The sequence below is a fragment of the Rattus rattus genome, chromosome 2, assembly GCF_011064425.1.
Source record: "Rattus rattus isolate New Zealand chromosome 2, Rrattus_CSIRO_v1, whole genome shotgun sequence".
Classification (NCBI taxonomy): Eukaryota; Metazoa; Chordata; class Mammalia; order Rodentia; family Muridae; genus Rattus; species Rattus rattus.
This window is the reverse complement of record NC_046155.1, coordinates 55,584,763-55,608,481: the sequence shown is the minus strand read 5'-3', so window position 1 is coordinate 55,608,481 and position 23,719 is coordinate 55,584,763. Positions and strand designations below refer to the sequence as shown.

The following is a 23,719-nucleotide window of genomic DNA, read 5'->3' as shown; positions in this document are numbered from 1 at the left end:
AGCAACCTGACATACTGAGCCATCTTATCACCTTCATTGTCCAAGGGGTCCTATTAGTAATTTGGTCTGGAAATGAAAACTAAAACTACATAAATTCAAAAAGTGTCCAACTACAAGGGTCTAAAACTAAACTGTAGACTGCTAAGAAGTTTTAAATAGTAATTTGACTCTGCAAAGTAAACTCTTATCTTTAACTGCAAAAGTCAACAAATTATACTTTCTCTGAAAATGTCCAACCTAATTGCTACATATTGATTGTCGCATCTGCTCAATACAGCACCAAGCAATATTTTAATTAATGTAAAACCTCCTAGCTATCCTTTCAGTTTAATTCAAGGTGAAAACTAATTTGTAGGGAAAGTAATTTTGTTACCAGCCAAAACCGTAAGTCAGTTTATTTTATAAGGACAAATGAGCATGCACAGCACTGAGTTAAAACTAGCCTCACCTACAATGATGACACTCAACTGTCACATTCACAAAACATCAATTCATGAACATGAGCACACTGAGAACCAATTTGGTTTTGGCACACAAGATCACTTTGCTTGGCTTTCTAAGTTTCAGATATGGACTCCAGACTAGTTTGAAGCACCTCCCTTTGAGAAATGGGGATCTATGATCTACCACCAGGAGCCTAGGTTCTCTGACTGCTTACCCAATAGAATGCAGGAAATTTTTTCTGAGTCCAGGACTTTAGACATTTATAGCTTCCAAGTTGTTACTTTCTGAATCTTGAAACATTCACCGTTGGAGAAAACTAAAAACCACACTAAGATCTCAGTCATGTAAGCCACAAATGGAAAGACCCAGTTGGGTCACATCAGCTTCACTAAAGCCCTTTCCAGACTGCACAGTAAACTAAGATGCTACTGGCTGAAGCCACTGTTCCCAAATGACAGTAAATGGAATAGCAGCATGCCAGATGTGTAAAAGCCAAAGGCCAGAAGCTGATGCTCAGACTTTCAGACATTACAGAGACTGGGTACACTCATTTGCTTTGTTGTAGCCGCTAGAGCCACAACACAAACCCTGAGTCACTAATGTTTGAACTTGATTTTTATCCCTCTGACTCAATTTCTATGGTAATGACCACCTACCCTACAGTGTCACAAATGTAATACTTTAAATACTTGTAAAGAATCTAGAACAGGTCCTGCTACATGTAAACTGTGTGTATTATCCATTTAAATATCCTTGTGATGATCACTTGTGCAACTGTTAAAACATTTACAGGGCTACCTGTCCTGGGACCCAAACCATTGTCACTTTCTGTGTCCTCCACCATAAGTGTAATACCTAGTAACTGTTCAATAATCTAATAAGTTTAGCTTTATCCAACTTATAAAAACTTAAGGATTTTTTTTCCATTTGTTAGGAAAAGGATATATCTGCCTTTAAATATCAATTTCATGAGATATGGGAAGTACTCTTACCCAATCTAAGTACAATACAATATTCTCTTCAATATTCTTCCCAGGTATCCAATAAAGTTGGCTTCCATATTATTAGCAGTATAAAGACATATTTAGAAAGGAAATACATATTTCTACCAGATGTAGCATTTCTCTATGGAATTTTAACAAAGAAGAAAATATGCTCTAGGAAGCTAAAAACAATGTCAGTATTCAATACTATAACCAAAGGCTAGAAGCTGGTGCCTACTGTCTAACACTTGAGAGGTTTGGGCAAGAGGATTTCTTAAACTTCCATGCCAGCCTGGATTATAGAGCAAGACCCTCTCTCAAAACCAAAACAAGTGGAATGTCTCAGAATTAATGTACAAAAATCTTATAAAAGTATCTGACTGGTCTTAAAAAAAATAATGTGTATTATAATCCGAGCTTATGATTCTCCTATTTTGGGACTCTGGGCTCTCTGGGAGGTATGATATCAACTGCATCTTTATTATTGTGTGAAAACTGTGCCTTGCAAAAGTGAACTGGCCCAGTATATAAATCCTTGTCTTCATTTAAAAGCAAAAGTGAAAACAAGAGCTTGTGGGTCAAGCTTTAAAACAATGTCTTTGTAAACTTCAGTAAAACTTCTGTGTGACAATAATTAAGTACAACTTAAAGTCTTCAAGAAAATATAAACTACGATCCACATTAGTTACAGAATACTAAAGAATGCCTTGCTGAATACTGACCATAACATGGGCTTCTGAAGGTGCTGAGTTACTAGTGATAGTTTGCCTGGAGTACATTCAGGAGAGGGAAACTCCCTTAAAGAGGAAAAGACACTACCTACTGTTAGCCAGGGACTGGGAAAGACTGACTGAGCTTGAAACCTGGACCTTAATTAGCTATCTAAACAGCCATAGTAAATATTTTACAAATGCTAACAGCTTGATAACATGGTGAATAGCAGCCACACTAGACTAACAGTAGAAACCAGAGAGAGCCTGTGCTCGCCTTCACAGACACCTAGAGCTCTTTCAGAAGTCACTGGTAACATGTGACCCTCCTAATCATACTCCTGCTCAGGAAAGAAATGGCAACACAGAACAGGCCAAATACAAGACACTGTCCAATAAATGACCTGCCTAAGTGGCCCAGAACAGTAGCCAGGTTCAGTCATGACTCTCTCTATAGACTGAGGTAGACTTTAACAACTTCTATGGCTCTAGAGATGTCAATATTGGAGTTTAGAAGACAATGTTCTCAGATGAAAGGAAAGATTAAGAGTGAGCTGGAGAAGGAAGGGAAAAAGGAAAAAGGAGACCATGACTAATGCTGTTTCACCCCCATAGGAAGTAAAAGTATACTTACGCATTAGGCTGTAAATGTGCTTCTCTGCAACATGTTCCGTAAACAGTTTTATAAGGTCATCTTTTAAGTCTCTGTTAAGTTTAGTTTCTATGTAAAACTTATTCTGAAAAAAAAAAACAAGTTTTTATATATCAATAGGGGAAAGAAATTACTCCCATGAACAGGAGAACTAAATATTGTTTTAGGGAATAATGAATAAACGTATTGATTAAAAACTAATAATAAGGGGCTGGGATTTAGCTCAGTGGTAGAGCGCTTACCTAGGAAGCATAAGGCCCTGGGTTCGGTCCCCAGCTCAAAAAAAGAACCAAAAAAAAAAAAAAAAAAAAACTAATAATAAAATAAAATAAAAAAAGCCCAGCATACAGCAAAACCCAGTCATTCCTAGTCACAGGTCTTTTGGCATGAGGTTGGAAGATCCAAATATTAATTTCACAACAATATGGTAACAGTACAGAGCCACACTATGTGCTATGCCTAAGCACAGACTGCTCTTCCAAAGGTCCTGAATTCAATTCATAGCAACCACATGGTGGCTCATAACCATTTATAATGAGATCTGGAACGCTCATCTGGCCTGCAGGCATACACGCAGGCAGAACACTGTATACATCATAAATGAATAAATCTCCAAACAAAAACAAAAACAAGCTCTCATCACCAACATCAAAAGGCAATGCTGGCAAATGAGAAAGGCACTCCTCAACATCCAAAGCTTAGAGCAGGCAGGTATTGGAAGCCACTAAGAAGAGTTCCTATATACATGCCCTTTAGTAATGGCCACTGTACCAATTCTAGATACCATCTCTGCTCAGAGGCAGACACCCTAATCAGGCTGAGAGCAAGCAGTGATTGAAGGAAAAGTTACATCCAATAAAAGATGAACTATATATACGGTGTACAGCAAGTGATAAAATAGAAACCCTCACTTTAACATCCCTGGGAACTGCCTGCTCTTAAGGTCTGTAATAAGATAGATTGCCATTCCCTATTTACCAGAGTCACTTTGAATCAAGTTTTCTCTTTCTTCCCACCTGATTAGTAAAAGTTAAAGAAAAATATGAAACCATTAGATGTGTTCATATTTTGGATGCTAGCTCAATGCCAAAGAGTAGAAAACACAAAGGGAATGAAAACAAATTTTTCACTCACTCTCTTAGTTCAGAAGTATTTTCCTCTCTGTTTAAAACAAAGTGGGGGTAAGGTGGGGTCTAAAAATAAGATGCACACACTTGGTTAAAAGTTACAGCTATGCCAATGGGTGTGTAATAAAAAGCCTTCCAAAGCTGATCCTGCTTAGCTTTATAGGCCCCATTCTAGAGAGAAAGCACATGGAAACATGTTTTCAAACACTCTGCACGGGAACCACTCCTCTCCCCATTTGAGTACATACTGCTTGTACCTTGGTACCTGGCTCTTTTACCCTAATGTTAGGACCTAGGAGACTTTTCTCCACAAAAATATAGAAACATAGGCTGGGGATTTAGCTCAGTGGTAGAGCGCTTGCCTAGCAAGCACAAGGCCCTGGGTTCGGTCCTCAGCTCTGCCAAAAAAAACAAAAAACAAACAAACAAAAACAAAAAAAAAATATAGAAACATGCCATTGAACTGTTTATTTTCTTGTTTTCCATAAATTGTTAAAGTAATTCCCAACTGATGACAATACAAATATGCCCAATGTTTTGCTATTAAAAATGTATGTATATATGTATACATATATACACTTAGGCTGTGTTTATACCTATTGATGAATTTGAGAAATTTTATACATAAAATTTGAGTCTTTCAAGGCAATTCATTTCTACTCTAAATTATAGGTCTGCTTCTGTTCTTTTTATTCATCAAAAATGAGTATTTCCAAGCACTTTTTAAAAAGTAATTTTAAGTTATATTTAACAATGGGATTTGATATATTTTTCCTTTTTTATGCTACATATTTTCTGTGAACTAATTCATACCAGATAAAACATAGTATTGCTGACTTCTAATTAATCCATGAAAATTAATTATCAAAGACAATAAACCTGTGTCTAGTGTTTTACAAATTTCCTACAATGTTCCCCACCTACTATTGTTTTGGGTATTTTTCTAAACAAAGGTGTTTCAAGCTTTCTTCATCTAATAATCTCCTTCCTGACAGAATTTAAAGGTCTCCTCTCAGCAAGTATGTAGGAATGGGACCTGTGGGGATATTGTGTGTGTGTGGGAGGGGCACACAGTGGAAGAGAGGGTTAGAGACAAACATAAGCAAAATGTACTATATACATGTAGGAACTGTTAAAGAACAAATTTAATTTAAAAAAAGTTGTGGGCGGGATGGAAAAGAAATGCCCTTTTAGCTTTCTCACCTCCAATTTCTGGTTTATTCCACTTAGATGTGAAAAAGAATAAGGTGGTGACTAGACACCATGCTCAGTACACCCATCGTACTCCAACTCAGGAATGTCAACAGAGTAAAGGAAAACAACACAATTAATCTTGCATGGTGTGGGAAAGGGCTCTAACTTACCATATATATGAAAAGAGGCACGATGCTCTGCAATGCTCCCATATACTGTCCCAGAGCTATATTAAATCTCTCAATATAGAGGTCTGGAGGGCTGGCCTGTGAGGAAGAATATCAACATCAGTACTCTACTCTGGGAAACCAGGTAGAAGTCCTTCTTCAACCCCTGTAATACAAACCAACTCACAAAGAATCTAAGATGGGGGAGATACTTACACTCTAAAGTCAGTTCAGATTTCTTAGTTCCAAAGTCTATTATATGACATTTTAGTCACTTTTAAAAACTGTATGACCTTAACAAATTAACTAATATGTTTTTAATATGATTTTAATAAATATGATTTTAATAAATCACCATTGGATTAGAAAAAATCCACTTCCTAAAGAAATCAAATTATATTAGGACCTGGAATTAGGAGGCAGAGAATTCAAGGAGGTAAAACAGGCTCTAGATACTACCAGAGGTATGAATGATGCCAAGCAGTTACACATGCTTGCTGCTCTTACAAAAGAACCCAGGTTCAACTCCCAGTACCCACATGGTAGCATTATAACCATCTGTTTCTTTGGTTCTAGGGAATTCAACACCATCTTCTGGCCTTCGCAAGCACTGTATCATATGGTCTACAACATGCACTGAAGTAAAACACTGACAAGTATAAAATAAAATAAACCAATCTTTTAAGACACTATTAGACTGGTTAATACATTTTTACAATGTTATCACCATTGTAAACAGCTTCTCTATTTAATCAACTGTCAACAAGAGAAGTAAGGACTCAAATGATTCATATATGCCTGGAGATATAGACTGAAGTACAGTATAATGTACACCTAACTTCACTCACTCCTACAAAATACTAAGTCACAAAGTCACTAAGGAACTCCTCCAAATGTACTGTTATGTTGACCGAACATGTCTTGTCTCCCAGTATAGCTATATCTGAAGTAAGGAAATAATTAAAATTCCACAAAGTCATAAGCATGGGCCTCACCCTACAAACCATGCCCTTAAAGAGATAACAAATGGCTTCTAAATCTTTGCTATCAAAATGTGGCAGAGAAAAGGCTTTGGTGAGAATGTTTCATCTGCAAGCCAGGAGGAGTCTTCACCAGGAACCCTTAACCAGAACCTCGATCTGGAAACTTCTCAGCTTCCAAACCGCTATAAGAAATAACTTAAACTGCTCAGTCTATGGTATTTTATTTTAGTACCATAAGTTAAGATGTTATGTTTTATAAAACTATATCCATTTACTTTATTCTTTAAGTTAATTTAATATTAAAGAAGACTAAATAAAAGTTAAAATTAAAATATTAACAAATGATAAGATACATGTATTCAACTAAAAATTCCTGAGCCACAGTGTTGGGGAATGGGAATGTATAAAATACAAAAACAAAACACATTCCACATAAAGTCTGTCCTTTGGAAACTTCATCACCTGACAACCAGACCTTGAAGACAATACCATGCTTTCAAGTTCTGCCACACTAAGACTCCTAAGTACCAAGTTCAACCACATGAAACGAGGGAGCTGGAGAAATGGCTCAGAGTGCTCACTGTTCTTCCAGAAAACCCAAGTGTGGATCCCAGAACCCCTATAAGCAACTCACAACCTGTAATTCCAGAACCAAGGATCCCAGCCCTCTACTGGCCTCTTCAGGCACCCATCCATCCAGACACATACAGAGACATACATATAAAATAAGTGAAATTATAGAAGCTGTGTCTTAAGCTATTTGAGGAATGTTGAATTTAGAACGTTCTAATACTCTAAAGTAGTCACCTCATAATGCTTTAACTTCTACCTAGGAGCTTGGAATATATGCTGGGAACTATCTCTACTTCATCTTTCATTACAGAGTACTTAAAAGTCTGGTGTTACCTTTCCATTCCTTTCCCTAGTCCTCCTCAACTACCTGTGGAATAAAGGTTGTCTCCACCATACGTAAGAGGGAAACAACTCAGAAATATTTAACCATTTGAGTGTGATCTCAAGCTAGTAAGCACTAAGTCTTACAACTAAGATTCTGGCAACTGAAGTTATTCTGTACCTAAAGTCTCTTTTTAGTACTCCAAAATCCCCACGACTTATCTTTTTCTTAAGTTCAGACCTCTCAATTTAGGGCACATTGTCTACTTCTCTGACTCCACAGCCTACACCTTCTTACACATAGCACAGGTCACACATGGACCAACTAGCCAATCCCAAGTAATATTGGTGTTGCTTTGTCTGCCCAAACATCTCTCCCCTCACCACACTTGCCCTACTCCTTCAAGATTTGTCACTTTCTCAAAGCATCTGAGTTCCATTGCCCTTCAGTGGGGCAAACCACTTATTGCTCCTACTGAGTTCTCTGCTACTAACTGCAAGCCCCTGAGGCAGAAATCTGTGCCTTACCTGCTCTTCTCCAATCTAACCAGAATGCCTATAATACAGGAGACAGGGAGAGGTATATTTTTCAAAGGCAGGGTGTTTTGAAATATAAACTACATCTAAATCTAACCTAGCACTCTTTAAATTTCTACTTTAGTATTAACAAGGTTCTATGGTACTGAATAACTAATTCATCAATTTGAATTTCAATTTCCATAGTAAGAAGCAATACCCACACTACACTATTTCTGAGAATATACCAAAAATCAGAAAAAATCTGGAACCGCTTTGAAAAAGACACATACTGTATACCTCTACATGAGTAAGGGTTCACAACAGCCATGTGCCTAACACTTAGAAAAATCCATTAATATTTAAAAAAAATCAATCTTCATCAACCAAAGAACTTGGGGGAAATGGTTTGTATGACAGGCAAGCCTAATTACCCTTAATGAACAGACTGGCATACACTATCTTCCTCAAAGCAGCTTCAAAGAACTCTGGAAATGATATTCAGCAGTCCAAGAAGTAAATTCTACCCATATACAAGAAAAAATCTGAAAAGCTGCTACATTAAAATACTTTTTCATTTTCATGAAAGGACACTTCGTCTAAGTGTTAAAAAACATGAACACTGATCAAAAGGCACATTTAACAGCAGAGAGAATAAATACAATTGAACTCTATATTCCTTTACAAAGTCCCCAAGCCTCAAAGGTTAGGAGTATTAAAAAGTACTTTTTGTGCTAAATCAAATGTCAGAACACTTAACTTTTTACTTCCACATTTCATGAAGCACTTACTCAAAACCTTTGAAATGGTAAGACTATAAATTATGACAGTCTGAGAAAATAAACTCCATCTATTCCAGGAACCTAGAAATAAATCTCACTTTGAAAATCCTAATCAAACTGTTCCTCTTAAGAACTTATATCAAATAAACTCTGGTCCCCACTGAGAAAAATGATGCCTAGTTGAGTTCCACTATTCCAAAATGATGTTATCTGGCTTGAACTTTAATTGGAAAAAAAATCTATCACATCAAACAGAAAGAAACAGGCTGCAGAAAAAAATAATTATTCTAAACTTCTTCTAATCTTTAGAGAAAGTAGTACAGGTACTTTGGACAGAACCCACAGCCACACCCTTAGCCCTCTCCTTATTTTGTTTGAAATTTAAGTCAGTTTAGGTTTGGTGTTTTACTTTAAACTTCCTACTCCCTGAAACCACTTAATTCTTGTCTACCCATCCAAAATACATTTCTTGTAGAAATAAGAGTCTAATAGCTCTTTACACAAACGTGAATATCAATTCACATTTATAATCTATCACATTAGTAATCTATCCTGGAGAAGGTTCTATTCTATTACATCTTTGGTAAACATTTTGGTCTCAAGAACCATTTGCACTATTTAAAATAACTGAAGAGATGGCTCAGTAGTTAAGAGCATCTACTGCTCTTGTAGGGAACTTAGGATTGGTTTCCAGCTCATGCATGACAGACAATTCACGTGGATCTGATACTGTCTTCTTGCTGCCATCTAGTCCTGTACCCATATGGAGCACATAAACTCATGTGGATACACAAATACATATGAAAATAATAAATTATAAATCTTTAACTTGAAGGCTCCAAAAAGCCTTAAATTTTATGTGGTCTATAGCAAGTATTTTTCTAGAAGAGCACCTGTACTCCCAAGGAAACTGAGAACAGCCTGGGCAACAAATGAGAATGTGATACTTGTAAGATAAGTGACTTGGTTAGGAATACTAGCTCCTAGCAAAATCAACTCTACTGCAAGCTCAAAGCTGGGCAAATGGAGTTTGCCATTTGCTGATTAAAGAACTGTGAAAAGTTGAAGACCACAAATAAAATGTTCAGCATCTACTAGTACCCTTGGGTATTGCCCAAGTAAGAAATGACAATCACTGTGACAAACACAGCAGGAAATATTCATTTGTGCAAACATGGAGGGTGTGCAGGAGTAGACAGTAGGCACAAGGAGCTTCACAGGCATTGCAGACTAGAAGGAATGGGCTTCACAGATGAGGGTCCAGAGAAGAAGTCCTTCAGTTTTCAAGAGACATAAAACCAAGGGACGTGAATTGTATGATGTGTCAAGAACAGATGAAGCAGGGTGTTTGTACAGCAAAAAAGGGAAATGGAGCCATTTTGAAGGAAGTTAAAAGAGCTCACCAAGAAGAATGAGACTTAGAGAGGTTTCTGTAGAAGCTCTAGAAAGCAAGGTAACCTCTGAGCTATTCTAGGCATCAAGTAGCAGAGTTAAGAAGGACAAAGACCAGAAGAACACCAGCTCTGTATAATACAAAAGCCTCAGAGCATAGGTAGGTCAAATAGCAAAGGCTATTCAAGAACTATTCAATATATATATATATATTTTTTTTTCACCACTAAGTTCTTCAAAAGTACACCAGCACACATATTTCTTACATATTGCTGCTATCAAGAATCTATGAGCTGCTACTCTGCCATGAGTCTAGACTCTTCTGCTGCAGCCAAATCACTGCCACTTCATTTTTGATAAAATTATCTAATCGGTAACATCCTAAGGCTTTGTTGTATTATGTATTATTATATAACCCTTTATTCTTTGATGTTTTAGGAAGTTGGTAATTGCTATGATAAAACAAATTAAGTTTAAAAGTTAAGATATATCTTTGAAAGATTATGTTCACAGGATACAGTACACGTTTGTTTAAAATTCTGGTTTTCAGGGAAAGAATAAAGTTGAATAATTGTCATTAAAATTTTTCTTAGAACTGTAACTATGAACACTCACATTCTAAGTTTATCAGCGTTAAGTGCCTTAGTCCTAAAGCATGGTCTGAGGCACAATTGTCGTTCCTTGTATTTGCTATTTGCAAAGCTTCTGAAAAACAGTATTTGTTGTGACAATTATATATAGAATTATATATAGAATATAGTTCTATATTCTAAATAAAACAAAAACTTGACAATTTATATATTTAAATACATATTAATTTGTCGTAACATGACAATAAAGTCATTATATCTGAACATACTTTCATGAAAAAATAATCGCCTAAAACAAATCCAAATTTATTTAAGTAACTTTAGTAGTTACCTTGACATTTTAACAAATCTCATACAACTTAATAGAACATGACTAGATTCTTCCATCTGCTTCAGTACTTAATCAATTGCTTTATGTTTTAAAGTCAAAGAAGAAATAAAATTTTTAAAGAATTATTTATTTTATGTATGTGAGTACATGTAGCTGTCTTCAGACACGTGAGAAAAGGACATCAGATCCCATTACAGATGGTTGAGAGCCACTATGTAGTTGTTGGGAATTGAACTCAGGATCTTTGGAAGAGTAATCAGTACTTTTTTTCCTCCATCTTTATTAAATTGGGTATTTCTTATTTACATTTCAATTGTTATTACCTTTCCTGGTTTCCAGGCCAACATCCCCTAACTCCTCCCCCTCCCCTTCTTTATGGGTGTTCCCTTCCCCATCCTCCCTCCATTACCGCCCTCCCTCAACAGTCACGTTCACTGGGGGTTCAGTCTTGACAGGGCCAAGGGCTTCCCCTTCCACTGGTGCTCTTACTAGGCTATTCATTGCTACCTATGAGGTTGGAGCCCAGGGTCAGTCCATGTATAGGAAGCTCTGATTGGTTGGCATTGTTGTTCATATGGGGTCTCGAGCCCCTTCAAGCTCTTTCAGTCCTTTCTAAGATTCCTTCAATGGGGGTCCCGTTCTCAGTTCAGTGGTTTGCTGCTGGTATTCGCCTATGTATTTGCTGTATTCTGGCTGTGTCTCTTAGGAGAGATCTACATCCGGCTCCTGTCGGCCTGCACTTCTTTACTTCATCCATCTTATCTAGTTTAGTGGCTGTATATTTATGGGCCACATGTGGGGCAGACTCTGAATGGGCGTTCCTTCTGCCTCTGTTCTAAATTTTGCCTCCCAATTCCCTCCCAAGGGTATTCTTGTTCCCCTTTTAAAGAAGTAGTGAAGCATTTGCATTTTGGTCATCCTTCTTGAGTTTCATGTGTTCTATGCATCTAGGGTAATTCGAGCATTTGGGCTAATAGCCACTTAACAATGAGTGCATACCATGAGTGTTTTTCTGTGATTGGGTAACCTCACTCAGGATGATATTTTCCAGTTCCATCCATTTGCCTATGAATTTCATAAAATCATTGTTTTTGATGGTGGAGTAGTATTCCATTGTGTAGATGTACCACATTTTCTGTATCCGTTCCTCTGTTGAAGGGCATCTGGGTTCTTTCCAGCTTCTGGCTATTATAAATAAGGTTGCTATGAACATAGTGGAGCATGTGTCTTTGTTGTATGTTGGAGCATCTTTTGGGTATATGCCCAAGAGAGGTATAGCTGGGTCCTCACATAGTACAATGTCCAATTTTCTGAGGAACCTCCAGAATGGTTGTACCAGTCTGCAATCCAACCAACAATGGAGGAGTGTTCCTCTTTCTCTACATCCTCGCCAGCATCTGCTGTCGCTGGAGTTTTTGATTTTAGCCATTCTCACTGGTGTGAGGTGAAATCTCAGGGTTGTTTTGATTTGCATTTCCCTTATGACTAAAGATGTTGAACATTTCTTTAGGTGCTTCTCAGCCATTCGGCATTCCTCAGCTGTGAATTCTTTGTTTAGCTCTGAACCCCATTTTTTAATAGGGTTATTTTTCTCCCTGCAGTCTAACTTCTTTAGTTCTTTGTATATTTTGAATATAAACCCTCTATCAGTTGTAAGATTGGTAACGATCTTTTCCCAATCTGTTGGTTGCTGTTTTGTCCTAACAACAGTGTCCTTTGCCTTACAGAAGCTTTGTAGTTCTATGAGATCCCATTTGTCGATTCTTGATCTTAGAGCATAAGCCACTGGTGTTTTGTTCAGGAAATTTTCTTCAGTGACCATGTGTTCGAGATTCTTCCCCATTGTAATCAGTATTCTTAACTGCTAAGCCATTTCTCCAGCCCAAAGGAAGAAAATTTAATGTCAGAAATTTGTAAATGGGGAGAAGGTGTATGCCTTTCATGCCACAAATCATTTTCATCAGCAAATGGCAATTTCTTGAAAATCTGTTGCAATGAGAATTCAAACACCTGAAACTACCAATGGGTGTATTAAATAATAATATATGAAGCCTGGTTTATCTTCCATTTTGAAAGTCTTTAATCCACATTATTGCTACCACTGCACACTGGTCACAGGAAAACAATGAGTTACACGGATCTTCTAATTGCTGATGCATTTCAAGTACGTAGGTCTCTTATTCAGTTTGTTCTTCAACCGTTCCATAGAGAAGGGTAATTTTCTCAACATTCAGACTGTAGTTTGGTATATACCTAAGCATTCAAATATAGGAGCATATAGGGGCCATTCTTATTCAAACTACCACAGCTACTATGAAGATTAAAAACTTAAGGGAGATGTGGGAAGTAGCATGCTTTGCAGTCACCTTCTTGTGGACAAACCTTGCTCATAAACCTGTCTTCTATCTTTTAGACTATTAGTATGGGGACTGAATAGATAGTACATTCAGACATTGTACAAGTACAAATGTTCTTACAAGTGCATACCTTTTAATACTGAGTGTTTTAGTACCCCAAAGTCCCAATTTAATAAAGTGGGTAATTTTTGTGGTTCTTTTAGAAGGCTGTATCACATTATATAGACCAGACTGGCCTGAAACTCACATGGATCCTCCTCTGCCTACCCAGTGGTAGAATTATAGTATGTGTCAATCATACCCTAAGTGAGATGGACTGTTTTACTTTCTAATTCACACATGTACTATTTGACCCGCCAGTGCCTGCATCATCACTGCAAATATCAACAAAATTACAGGGAAAGTAATACAAAGTAGAAAGCTTTCATTTAGCAGAGCCTTGAACAAATTTAAGGGCACCCAGAGATATTCTAGCCCACACATCAGGTGAACTGAGTTCCCAAGACTGGCAATGATGGGTCCTCTGAAGAGTAGCAAGCATTCTGAACAGCTAAACCATCGTTTCAGTCCCTAAGAATTTTTTAAAGGAAATTTTCCCTATCTTTTGAAACAAGCATACACCTGTCTCAAAACAAACCTTAAAAAGTAATATTATCTATGATCTATGGGAGCAAAAGAGAGGACTCAGAAGGGGCATATATTCTTCTTGCAGAAGATCCAAACTTTGATATATAATACCCATATTGCATGGCTCACAACTGTCTAGGGAATCCAACATTATCTGGCCTCTAAGGGTACCAATACACATATACACATATTTCCACAGATGTAATATATATTAACTTTGAAAAAATAATAAATCTTAAAGTATTAAGTAAAAAACTACAATCTATATAAATATTCTACACATTCTAATAAGCAAATGTAGGTAGGATCTTCTTGTCTTTCTAAGTTTAGGATCTGTCTCAAATGAAACAAGCAGATGCTTCAAAAATCTCAACTGTACTGCAGGTATGTGCTTTCTAGCAACTTACAGAATGTCACTTCTGACTAAGATAGGCCAAGCAGAAGTCTCTACCCTCAAAGACTGATGATGAACATTAAAACCACTGTCTGAATGGGTACTTGTGGAAATGGCTAAGGGTCAGATTGTCTCACTGGCAAATTCTATAATACAGCTTTGTGATGGCAACTGCTTCAGTGAAAAGTCTTCAGTAGAATTTACAAGTAAAATAGTTACTAATGGTAATAATACCTATTTTGCTTGAGAACTATGAAGAAAGGCAACCAGGCAATTTCCTTTTAAGGGAGGGAAGGAGGGAGAGAGGGGAGGAGAGAGGGAGGGGAGAGGGGGGCCTGATCTACCATAACCTCATGTGCACGAGTATCCATGGAGTCCTGAACAGTGCATCAGAACCTCTTGGAGCTGGAGTTACAGGCTGCTGTGAGCTGCCCAATGTACATGGTAAGATCAAATCTAGTCCTGCATAAGAGCTACAAACACTTTTAACCATTTCTCCAGTCCAATAATTTTATGACCTAAAATCTCCAGTCTAGCAAGAAGAAAACAGTACACTAGGGAAGTAGACAGGTTATTTGTTCATCTGTTTAAGACAGACTTTAAATGTCAACAGATTTGAAATTTAAGGTCTTCATTTTTTAATTTTTTTTTTTTCAAATTTGCCATCTGCAAGCAACCAGTTGGATTGTACTGCCACCCACTGGGCAAAAAGCAAATAGGAATGCAACACCTGCCCAGATCTTAACACCCACCAAAACATGGCTGGCCCTTTATGGGCAGATGGACAAGGAGGCTTATATATAAGCAGATGTTTGTACAGACTGAATAAAATTAAGTAAAAGAGACTAGCTATATAACTTAGTTTCAACTAAGTTCATTATTGATTGGTTTGTCAATTATAGTGACTAGAAACCCAAGATCTATTTAGCTTAAACATATCAAAAGTATTAATTTTATTAAAATATTTTAAGTATACCCAATCAATTTCCTTTTAATTAGAACAGTTAAAAAACACCTCTCTAAACTGTTGTTTAGAGATTTAAGAATGAAAACATGTTCCATAAAATCCCAGCCCTCTTGCTCTGTTTTTGGTTGCTGCTTACCAGGATCTGAAGAGAATTATCTGTGCTGTTCCCTCCACTTTAATGTTATTTATTCTTTCCCTGGAAACAGTCTCTGCTTAAATAACTCAGTAATGTAAAGTTCCAAATTATTGAAAATGAGCAACTCTTAATGACCAGTGAACTGCAAAAAAAGCCATAATACTCAGGTGGCTAAGATGAAGATACACTACAATTCAACAAGTACACTGAATTTTTATCAACAAAATGCATAGGGAAAAGTGCTTTCACAACTGTTCCAGTGGATTCTGAATCAATAATCAATCAATCAATCTCACCAGCATGGGTCATTCAGCATCATTATTGTCAAAAGTACACATTGTTCAAAAGATGGCATCCTGATGGGTAGTTATGTGGAGAGCTTTTGGGGCTGCTTGGCTGGAACTTGACATTGGACCAAGACAGGGAAGCTAGCTCAGGCAGGAATCTGATTTTAGGGTAGAACAAAGAAGTCTTCAGGCAAGAAAGGCTAGGACAGGGGAGTAGGTTCAGGTATCTTGGTCATCCTGATAAGCCCATAGAAACAGTGATTGCAAGACTGTATTGCCTTGCTTGTTCCTTAACCTAGAACTGACCTTAGTACTTGCATGTAATTAAAATAGTATAAAAGCAGACTAGGAAAAAATACACCTGCCTCAGCCTCAGAACTGGCTGGAGTCATGCTACAGTGTTGTGTGTAATTGTCTTTTTTCTTTTTAATCCTCACTCCTGCAATGGAGAACCTGTTGACTGACTGAGCTGGCTTGGTCATAGTTAAACACACCAACCTGCACAATAGTTAGGATGACAGTGGCAACATAAACATTAAAGTCTGACAAGAGTAGATGATTCAAAGTGGAGCCTACCCTAAGACACCAAAAGAATGATGGCAGGAAAGAGGAGCTACTGGCAAAAGAAACCAGAAGAGAAAAAGATCTCAATGTGCAAAGGTGCGATCCACCTAAACTTAAAAGCAAAATACTGCTGTATCAGTACACAAGGAGCCTTGAATCCCTCATCAGGGGCTATTGCTTTGCTTGCTCTGGAGGGAATGAAGTCAGAATTAAGAAAAGGTGGTATAGAAAGTGTGAAAGTCAAAAAGGACCAGGGGAAAGTATGAAACAAAGATACAATGTATCGTTTCTTATTGTCCAGTCAAGTATTCACCAAGGCAGCTTAAATTAAGGAAATAGAAAGTGGTACAGATAGGAAAAACAGTATCAACCAACCAGAGCCCCCCCAGAGCTCCCAGGGACTAAACCACCAACCAATGAATACACATGGAGAGACCCATGGCTCCAGCTGCATATGTAACAGAGGATGGCATTGTCTGGCATCAATAGGAGAAACCCTCCGTCCTGTAAAGGCTAGTTTCCCCAGTATAGGGGAACGCCAGGGTATTGAGGGGGGAGAGGGTAGGTGAGAGTGGGAGAATCTTCAGAGAAGCAGGGGGAGGGGGAAGAGAGAGGGGAAAGGGGATAACATTTAAAATGTAAATACACAAAATATCTGATAAAAAATACTAAAAAAGTGGCATAGATATTGTAATTTGCATATGCTTGGTCCAGGAGTGGCACTATTAGAAGGTATGGCCTTATTGGAGGAAGCATGTCACTGGGGGTGGGCTTGGAGACCCTCCTCCTAGCTGCCTAAGGATGCTCAGTCTGTTCCTGGCTTCCTTTAGATGAAGATATAGCTGCCTGGATGCTGCCATGCTCCTGCCTTGATAATGGACTGAACCTCTGAACCTGTGAGCCAGCTCCAATTAAATGTTGTCCTTTATAAAACTTGCACTGGTCATGGTGTCTGTTCACAGCAATAAAACCCTAAGACAGAAGTATTAGAGAATGTTTCACAGTAGAGAAAATTAGCCAGGACTTGGCACTCAGTTTATCTTCCTACCCAGTCACTCTTCATATTTCAGACTATTGAAATGATCATTATGCCTTTCTCATAAATGCTACCAAGGAATAAAGCTGCAATTTTTCTGTAACCCTAGATTTTAGGGACTGCATACCAAGGCCTAGTACATATAGCATAAATAGTGTCAAATCAAACATTATAAAACACTACCTCTAACAAGCACAGAAATTTTGATCTCCATCTGGGTTCTGGGATAGCCTGGAACTCACTCTTAGACCAGGCCTGCCTTTAAGTCCCAGAGATCTGCCTGCCTTTGCTTCCTGGGTGCTGGAATTAAAAGCGTGCACTACTATGGCCTTTCTCCTTTTTATTACCAACTAGTCCATGATTTTAACACTACAACAATTGGGCCAAGTGTATACCTTACTTTACTCAGAGTTTGGTAAACTTTGAAGGTATTATGATTGGGCCTCAGTTAGGACTGAGACCACACACAGTTATTTCTGAGGGGATGTTTAAGGGTCCTAGTAAATTAGTCACACAAATTTAGATCAAGTTTTGGTTTGTTTTTAAGTGTAAGAGTGTTTTTCCTGCATGTGTGCCTGTGTACCACTTGCAAGCCTGATGCCCAGAGCTGTCAGAGGCGGCATCAGAATCCCTGGAACTAAAATTACAGTGGTGTAAGTCACCATGGGGTGCTGAGAACTAAGCCTAGGTCTTCTACAAAAGCAACAGCGCTCTTAACTACTCCCACCCTATATCAAGTTTTAATACATGAGTTTCAATACCAATTTAAAGGCATCCCCTTTCAGAGTTTCATTTTTTAGATTCTGGAATTGCAGATGACCTGTTAGTCTGTCACCAGAAACCACTCCCCATTATTCCTATTCCAATCCACTTTCTATGCTTAGGACATTGATGCTCTGAGATCCAATTCCAGTCATTCAACGGTTTCTGTTATCTGAATCTGGTCTAGCTGTGCAGCCTTCCCCCCTCCCAACACCACTGGAACATCTTTCCCTCTCTTCTTCACACGACTACTACCTAGGACCTGGCTGGATAAGCACCACAGAGGAGCCTCTGCCCATAAAGTTCTCTTGTCCCTTATCCATAACAACCCTTTGTTGGTGCTGCCAACTTCTTTACTGCACTAACTACGCTGAGATTGATCAACTTTTGCTCTTAATGCAACATGTTCTTTCTGCTGATTCACAGCTGTCTGGATGGCTGTAAACATTGCACGGTCTAATAAGCAGCCACAGTACTTTAATCCTTTCTTTAGGTTCCATCTGTTGTGTTTTAGATTCTATTCCAAATAAAATTAAAACCAACACCCTATCTTCACTTTGTTTGATACAGAGTCCCTTTTTGCAGCTGTTGTCATCATTTTTCTGATGAAAGCCAGGCTACCTGACGTATAAACTCCAAGGATTCTCCTGCCTCTTCTACCATCTCCCTGTGGAAGCACAAGGGTTAAGTGTCTGGCTTAACCTTTCCCTAATTCAACCACAGGGGTCGGGGTCCCCAGCTTCTGTTCATTGGTTGGGTGTAAGTATCTGCAAGCTTGATTACTTTTTAATTACATTTTCTCCATCTATCGTAAGGTTACACTGACTTTTACAATGCCTATAGAGGTTAGCCCACAATTACAGATTGTATGCTCCCAAACCCTTACATACTACTGCCATGAGTTCTGTTTACATGCATCTTTTATACCTGCTAAGAAATGAATAATTATCATTTGAGCCAGTGAGATGGCTCAGTGGGTAAGGTACCTTGCTACCAAACCTGAGGACTTTAGTTTGATCCTTAGGACTGACAGGGTGAACATAATCAACTCCTGCAACTATTCTCTGAATGCCACATGTGCACTGTGGTATGTGAGTCTCTCGTTTCCCCATACCCCTACCCTGGTGTTCTTGTATGTGTTACACACATACAAACACACACACACACACACACACATGCACACACACACACACAAATAAATAAATGTAAAAATAGACATCACATTTATATAAACTCAACATATCTTTTTTTTTTTTTTGGAGCTGGGGACGGAACCCAGGGCCTTGCGCCAAGCGCTCTACCACTGAGCCAAATCCCCAACCCCCCCCTTTTTTTTTTTTTTAGAAAAAAATATAAGAGCACAAATCTACTTTTACTTATTTTCTCCCCGTGAGTTTAAATCCGGGATGTGTACAGCATCACAGCATTCTGTATCCAATGGCCTTTGTAGGAAGGTTGCCTCGGAATTTGGCACAAACCATACCACTGTTTCCATGGGCCCAAGTTACTTTTCCCCAGATCACTTTGGTTTTGTTCGGCTTGCCTCCAGGAGTCACTGTATTGTTTTTTGCTTTGTACACAAAAGCACATCTCTTGCCTAAGTAGAACTCAGTTCCATCTCAGGCATAAACGCCTTCAATTTTAAGAAGAGCCATGTGCTCTCTTTGGTTCCAGAGACATCACTTGTATCCAGCAAAAATGGCCTTGCACCACAGCCTTCCAGACACACTTGCTTTTTTTGGCAAGTCCTATTCCCAGAAGGCCTCCAAGGGTGCCAAGATGGCAGAAAGAGGAAGGCAAGCCCCACTGACAAACTCAGCATATCTTTTTTGTTATTGTCCTTCACTCCAACTTGACTCACCAAATTTTCACCTATAAACATCTAGCCAAAACTCTATTGTTTTTTTTTTTTTCTTTGTTCAAAATAGATTCTTTTTTCTCGTATAATATATTCTGACTACATTTCCCCATCCTCTACTTACTTCCAGTTCCTTCCCATCTCCCCTCCCCTCCGACCCACCCTTTCTGTCTCTCATTACAAAAAAAAAAAAAAAAAAAAAGGCTTCTAAAAGATAACAACCAAACATGACAAAATAAAATATAATAAGATAAAGCAAAACCATTACACTGAGACATCTATCAGAAGAATACTCTATTATTTCTTTAAAGAAACTAGTGGGGCTGGAGAGATGGCTCAGCGGTTAAGAGACTACTAGTGGTTCTCAATTCTGAAATTCCTCAAGACTTTACAATCACCTGTATCTCCAACTCTGAGTTTCTAGTAGAATGCCAGACAATGATTCTGAAAAATTAAAGATTCATGCCTAGGAAAGTGTCTTCTCCAAAGACAATCTATTTTTGCTTCTGACTCAATGTGCCAGCCAGTCTAGACCACCATAACTAAGCAAGAAGAAAGTTTCTATGCCAAAGGTCACGCTTGTCATTCTTACTATTGCTGGGAGCTATCCATTCAGTTTGATGAGCTTTGATGATCAATTTTATATCTGCTACTCAAGTTTATCAGAACTCTATTAAATTCCACAGTGCAGTGTAGAGTCGAGGATGCAGGTCCACAGCAGAGTACACACATGAATTTCAGAGTACAGTGGCCTCCCCCACTTCCAGAATAGGTAGGTGGCCCAAGAGGCACTTAGTTCAAGTATCACACTCCTCTCTCTGAAGTTCCCTTTTCTCAGACCTTGGCCCTGTAATTCCTTGGTCTTCTGTTCTACTCTGGTCTTAATTTTTTGTTTGTTTGGTTAGTTTTTCTGTTTTGGTTTTGTTTGTTTTAAAATTGTTCACAGCAGGAGTGAACCAATCACATCTTCTTATCAATGACATTATCTACTATACCTAACAGAACACCTTGCATATTTGGACAGGAAAAGTATTAGCTACATCAAATTTCTCACCAGAAATGCCTGAAACAAACCAAACCAGTTGTTTTTTATTTCTTTTAATGATAATGAAAAATTCAACTATGGTTAGTTGAAACATGAAACAGATGGTGGTGGTACCTTTAAGTTTCTGAATATATGCCCACAAGCTAGGTATGACATAGCTTTGATCCCAGAATTCGGGAACCAGAGACAGTTTGAGATCAGCTGAGATGACAGAGTGAGGTGCTATCATCTTACACACAGGCCCACATGCACACACCACAGAATATATGCCCCACAATTATGAATTTAAAGATATCAAAACTGAAAGAAGACTCTGTAGAGGCAAATAAGAAAACACTTCATGTGTCAGGCAATGCTAGCAGAGTGCAAGCAGCAATTAATATGATAGCCTACTAACTGGCCATCTCCTGAAAGCAAAAGGAAATAGAGAAAAGAGGAGCCAAATAGGAATGTAGGGTCTCAAGCCTGAGATAGTAAGCTGGGCAGAGGCATTCCAACTTGTCTATAAATGCAACATATCTATCAGAGTAATTCAAATTCAGCAGGCATGTTGGAAGTCCTAGTCCAAGCCCTCAGCCCAAGTATGATGATTTCTACAAATTTAAACAGAACTTTGCAAAACTAAGCAGCTGGGCCAAGGCTTGTAGTGCATACCTTTAATTCTAGCACTGGGGAGTCAGAGATAGGTAGATCTGAGACTAGCCTGGTCTACATACAAGTTCCAGATCAGCCAGAGATATGTACTAAAATACTGTCTCACAAACAAATAAGAACTAAGCAGATATTTTAGTAAAACAATTTTCTGTATATAACTATTTGCATTCATTTGTGAATCAAAATCTAAGAATTCGGGGTCTCTGGAGATAAACAAAAGAAAAAAAACTTGAATTTATGACAGCTAAAGGAGACGATCATCAAGTGAAGTAGTGGGTTTAGCTAATTGTTTTATCAATTCAACAAGCAACTTTTTAAGTTATTGAACTTTTTAAGTTATAGTGCAAAAGACACTATTCTAAAATGAAAGATGTATGTAGGGGAGTGTGATTTAAAACACTAAGATTGTTCTACCATACAATAATATTTAGGTTTTAAAATCTGAAAACAATATTCTCTAGCTTTTAGGTCAATACCAAAAATAAATATGGAATGTTCTTTCACGCAGCACTTTGAGTGTTTCCAACAGAATGTGCTTTTAAATATGGATAAATAAGCCAAACCAGTAGCTATTTTAAGGTGCCCTTGACAGAAACTGATGCCCTTGGGTCCAACTCATTGATCTGTCAACTGCATCTGCGTATTTGCCAAATGCAACTCATCCCACAATACTGTTTTGGCTCAAGAATTTAAAAATCCAGGTCGCAAATAACATGTTCCACCCAAATACAATGTCTTGCCCTGTACAAAACTACCTAAGCATCTACAGAACATGAAGATCAGTTCTCGAAAGACTAATCAATACTCTTACCGTTGACATAAGTCAAACTTCGCTAATGAGTATTCACTCGACAAACGTTTTGAGTTACAATTGTACCAGATATTAAGGCTAAAAAGAGAAACAGGACAGAGTCCTTACCTCACTCCCAGGAGAGCCAGAGAAGTAGTCAGGTATGGATAAAAACACAGTACACAACCACAGCCCTAACAGGCTTGTTACTGCTAAGAGGCTCTGGGTTCCAGACAAATGCCAACAGTATGTTTTGTTCTATTCTGTTCTGTACTGTTTTGAAAGTTGGACAAGAATTCCAGGAAGGCTATTCCATAAGTTACCAGAAATGATATAATACTGAGAAAGAAGGTTCTGCAAAGCAGGAAGCAGAAGGGAAAAAAAGTACCTTACAACTTGGTGTAAAGAGACCACAGATATTTCAGTAAAGCTACTTGATCTTAATGCTGAGAACTGACAAAAAGATGTTAACATGTTTTTTTAAAAAGGGCCTACAACTGGTCAGTCTCAAAGCTGAGACCAGAGTCTGAGGTCCCCATGCTTTTCCTACTTTAAAGCTATTTGACTGGTTACAATCTTCCAAAATAAGTCACTTTAAAAATTGGTAGGGTAGGGCATGCTTATAATCCCAGCACCTGGGAAGCTGAGGCTGGATCTCCAGTTCAAGGCCAGCCTGGCACAACAAGACCCTGAGGATTTGATTCCCAGAACCTCAAAGAAAAAGTTTTAAATACTATTTTTTTTAAACTTAGTGAGACGTGTATTGACTCTTCAAAATAAAGTTCCTGGTTTTATATCATAGATACCTTTACATTTACTGACATTTAGTTTTTGAAATACAAAAAAAGAGCACCTTTGTCCTGTTTTAATCTTTAATAAGTCCTTCCTAAAAGAAGTTAAAACTTAGTTTTGTAAATTGCTATATTACTTGGGTGAGGAAACATGGACTCTGATACAGACATGACTAAAACCTGAGAGTCTAATCTGGTTCTGGCAAGATGATAGTACTTACCAAATTGATTGTTCATCAAAGTGTTATTAGTTTAAAAGCTGCCTAAAGACCAATCAGTCAAAAGATGGTTAAATAAACTTAGATACATGAGGTAAGGAGAACAATCGCCAACGCACTCATGAAGGGACAGTGACAGAAACCAGAGGAATGGCAGACACACAGGCAGACACCAATCTTTCAGGGGTTCAGAGAGTTGAGAATTATTAAGCAAACTAAAGCACAATAAACAGCTTTTGGGTGTCAGCTACGACTGGCACACGATACCTAGGTTATAGAAACAACAATAACAACAATGTGTGTGTGTGTGTGTGTGTGTGTGTGTGTGTGTGTGTGTGTGTGTGTGTTAATGAATAAATTGTGTTCAGTTAAAAAAAAGGTGAAAACAATTTAATAGGCAAAGTTGTGTATTTTAGAAAATGTAGCTCTGGCTATAACTGAGAAAAAGAAGTTAACAAAATGAAACAA

At 38.0% G+C, this 23,719-nt stretch overlaps 1 protein-coding gene across 3 annotated transcripts in view; it reads right to left on the bottom strand.

Moving 5' to 3' along the window:
• Cacul1 (CDK2 associated cullin domain 1) overlaps positions 1-23,719 on the bottom strand; it is a 59,040-nt gene that overhangs the window by 17,359 nt on the left and 17,962 nt on the right. For all 3 annotated transcript variants that reach the window (XM_032892221.1, XM_032892220.1, XM_032892219.1), the window contains exons 4-5: positions 5,281-5,376; positions 2,772-2,874 (exon numbers count right to left, since the gene is read on the bottom strand). In XM_032892221.1, the coding sequence (XP_032748112.1) occupies positions 2,772-2,874; positions 5,281-5,376 (199 nt within the window). The remainder of the gene's footprint in view (positions 1-2,771; positions 2,875-5,280; positions 5,377-23,719) is intronic.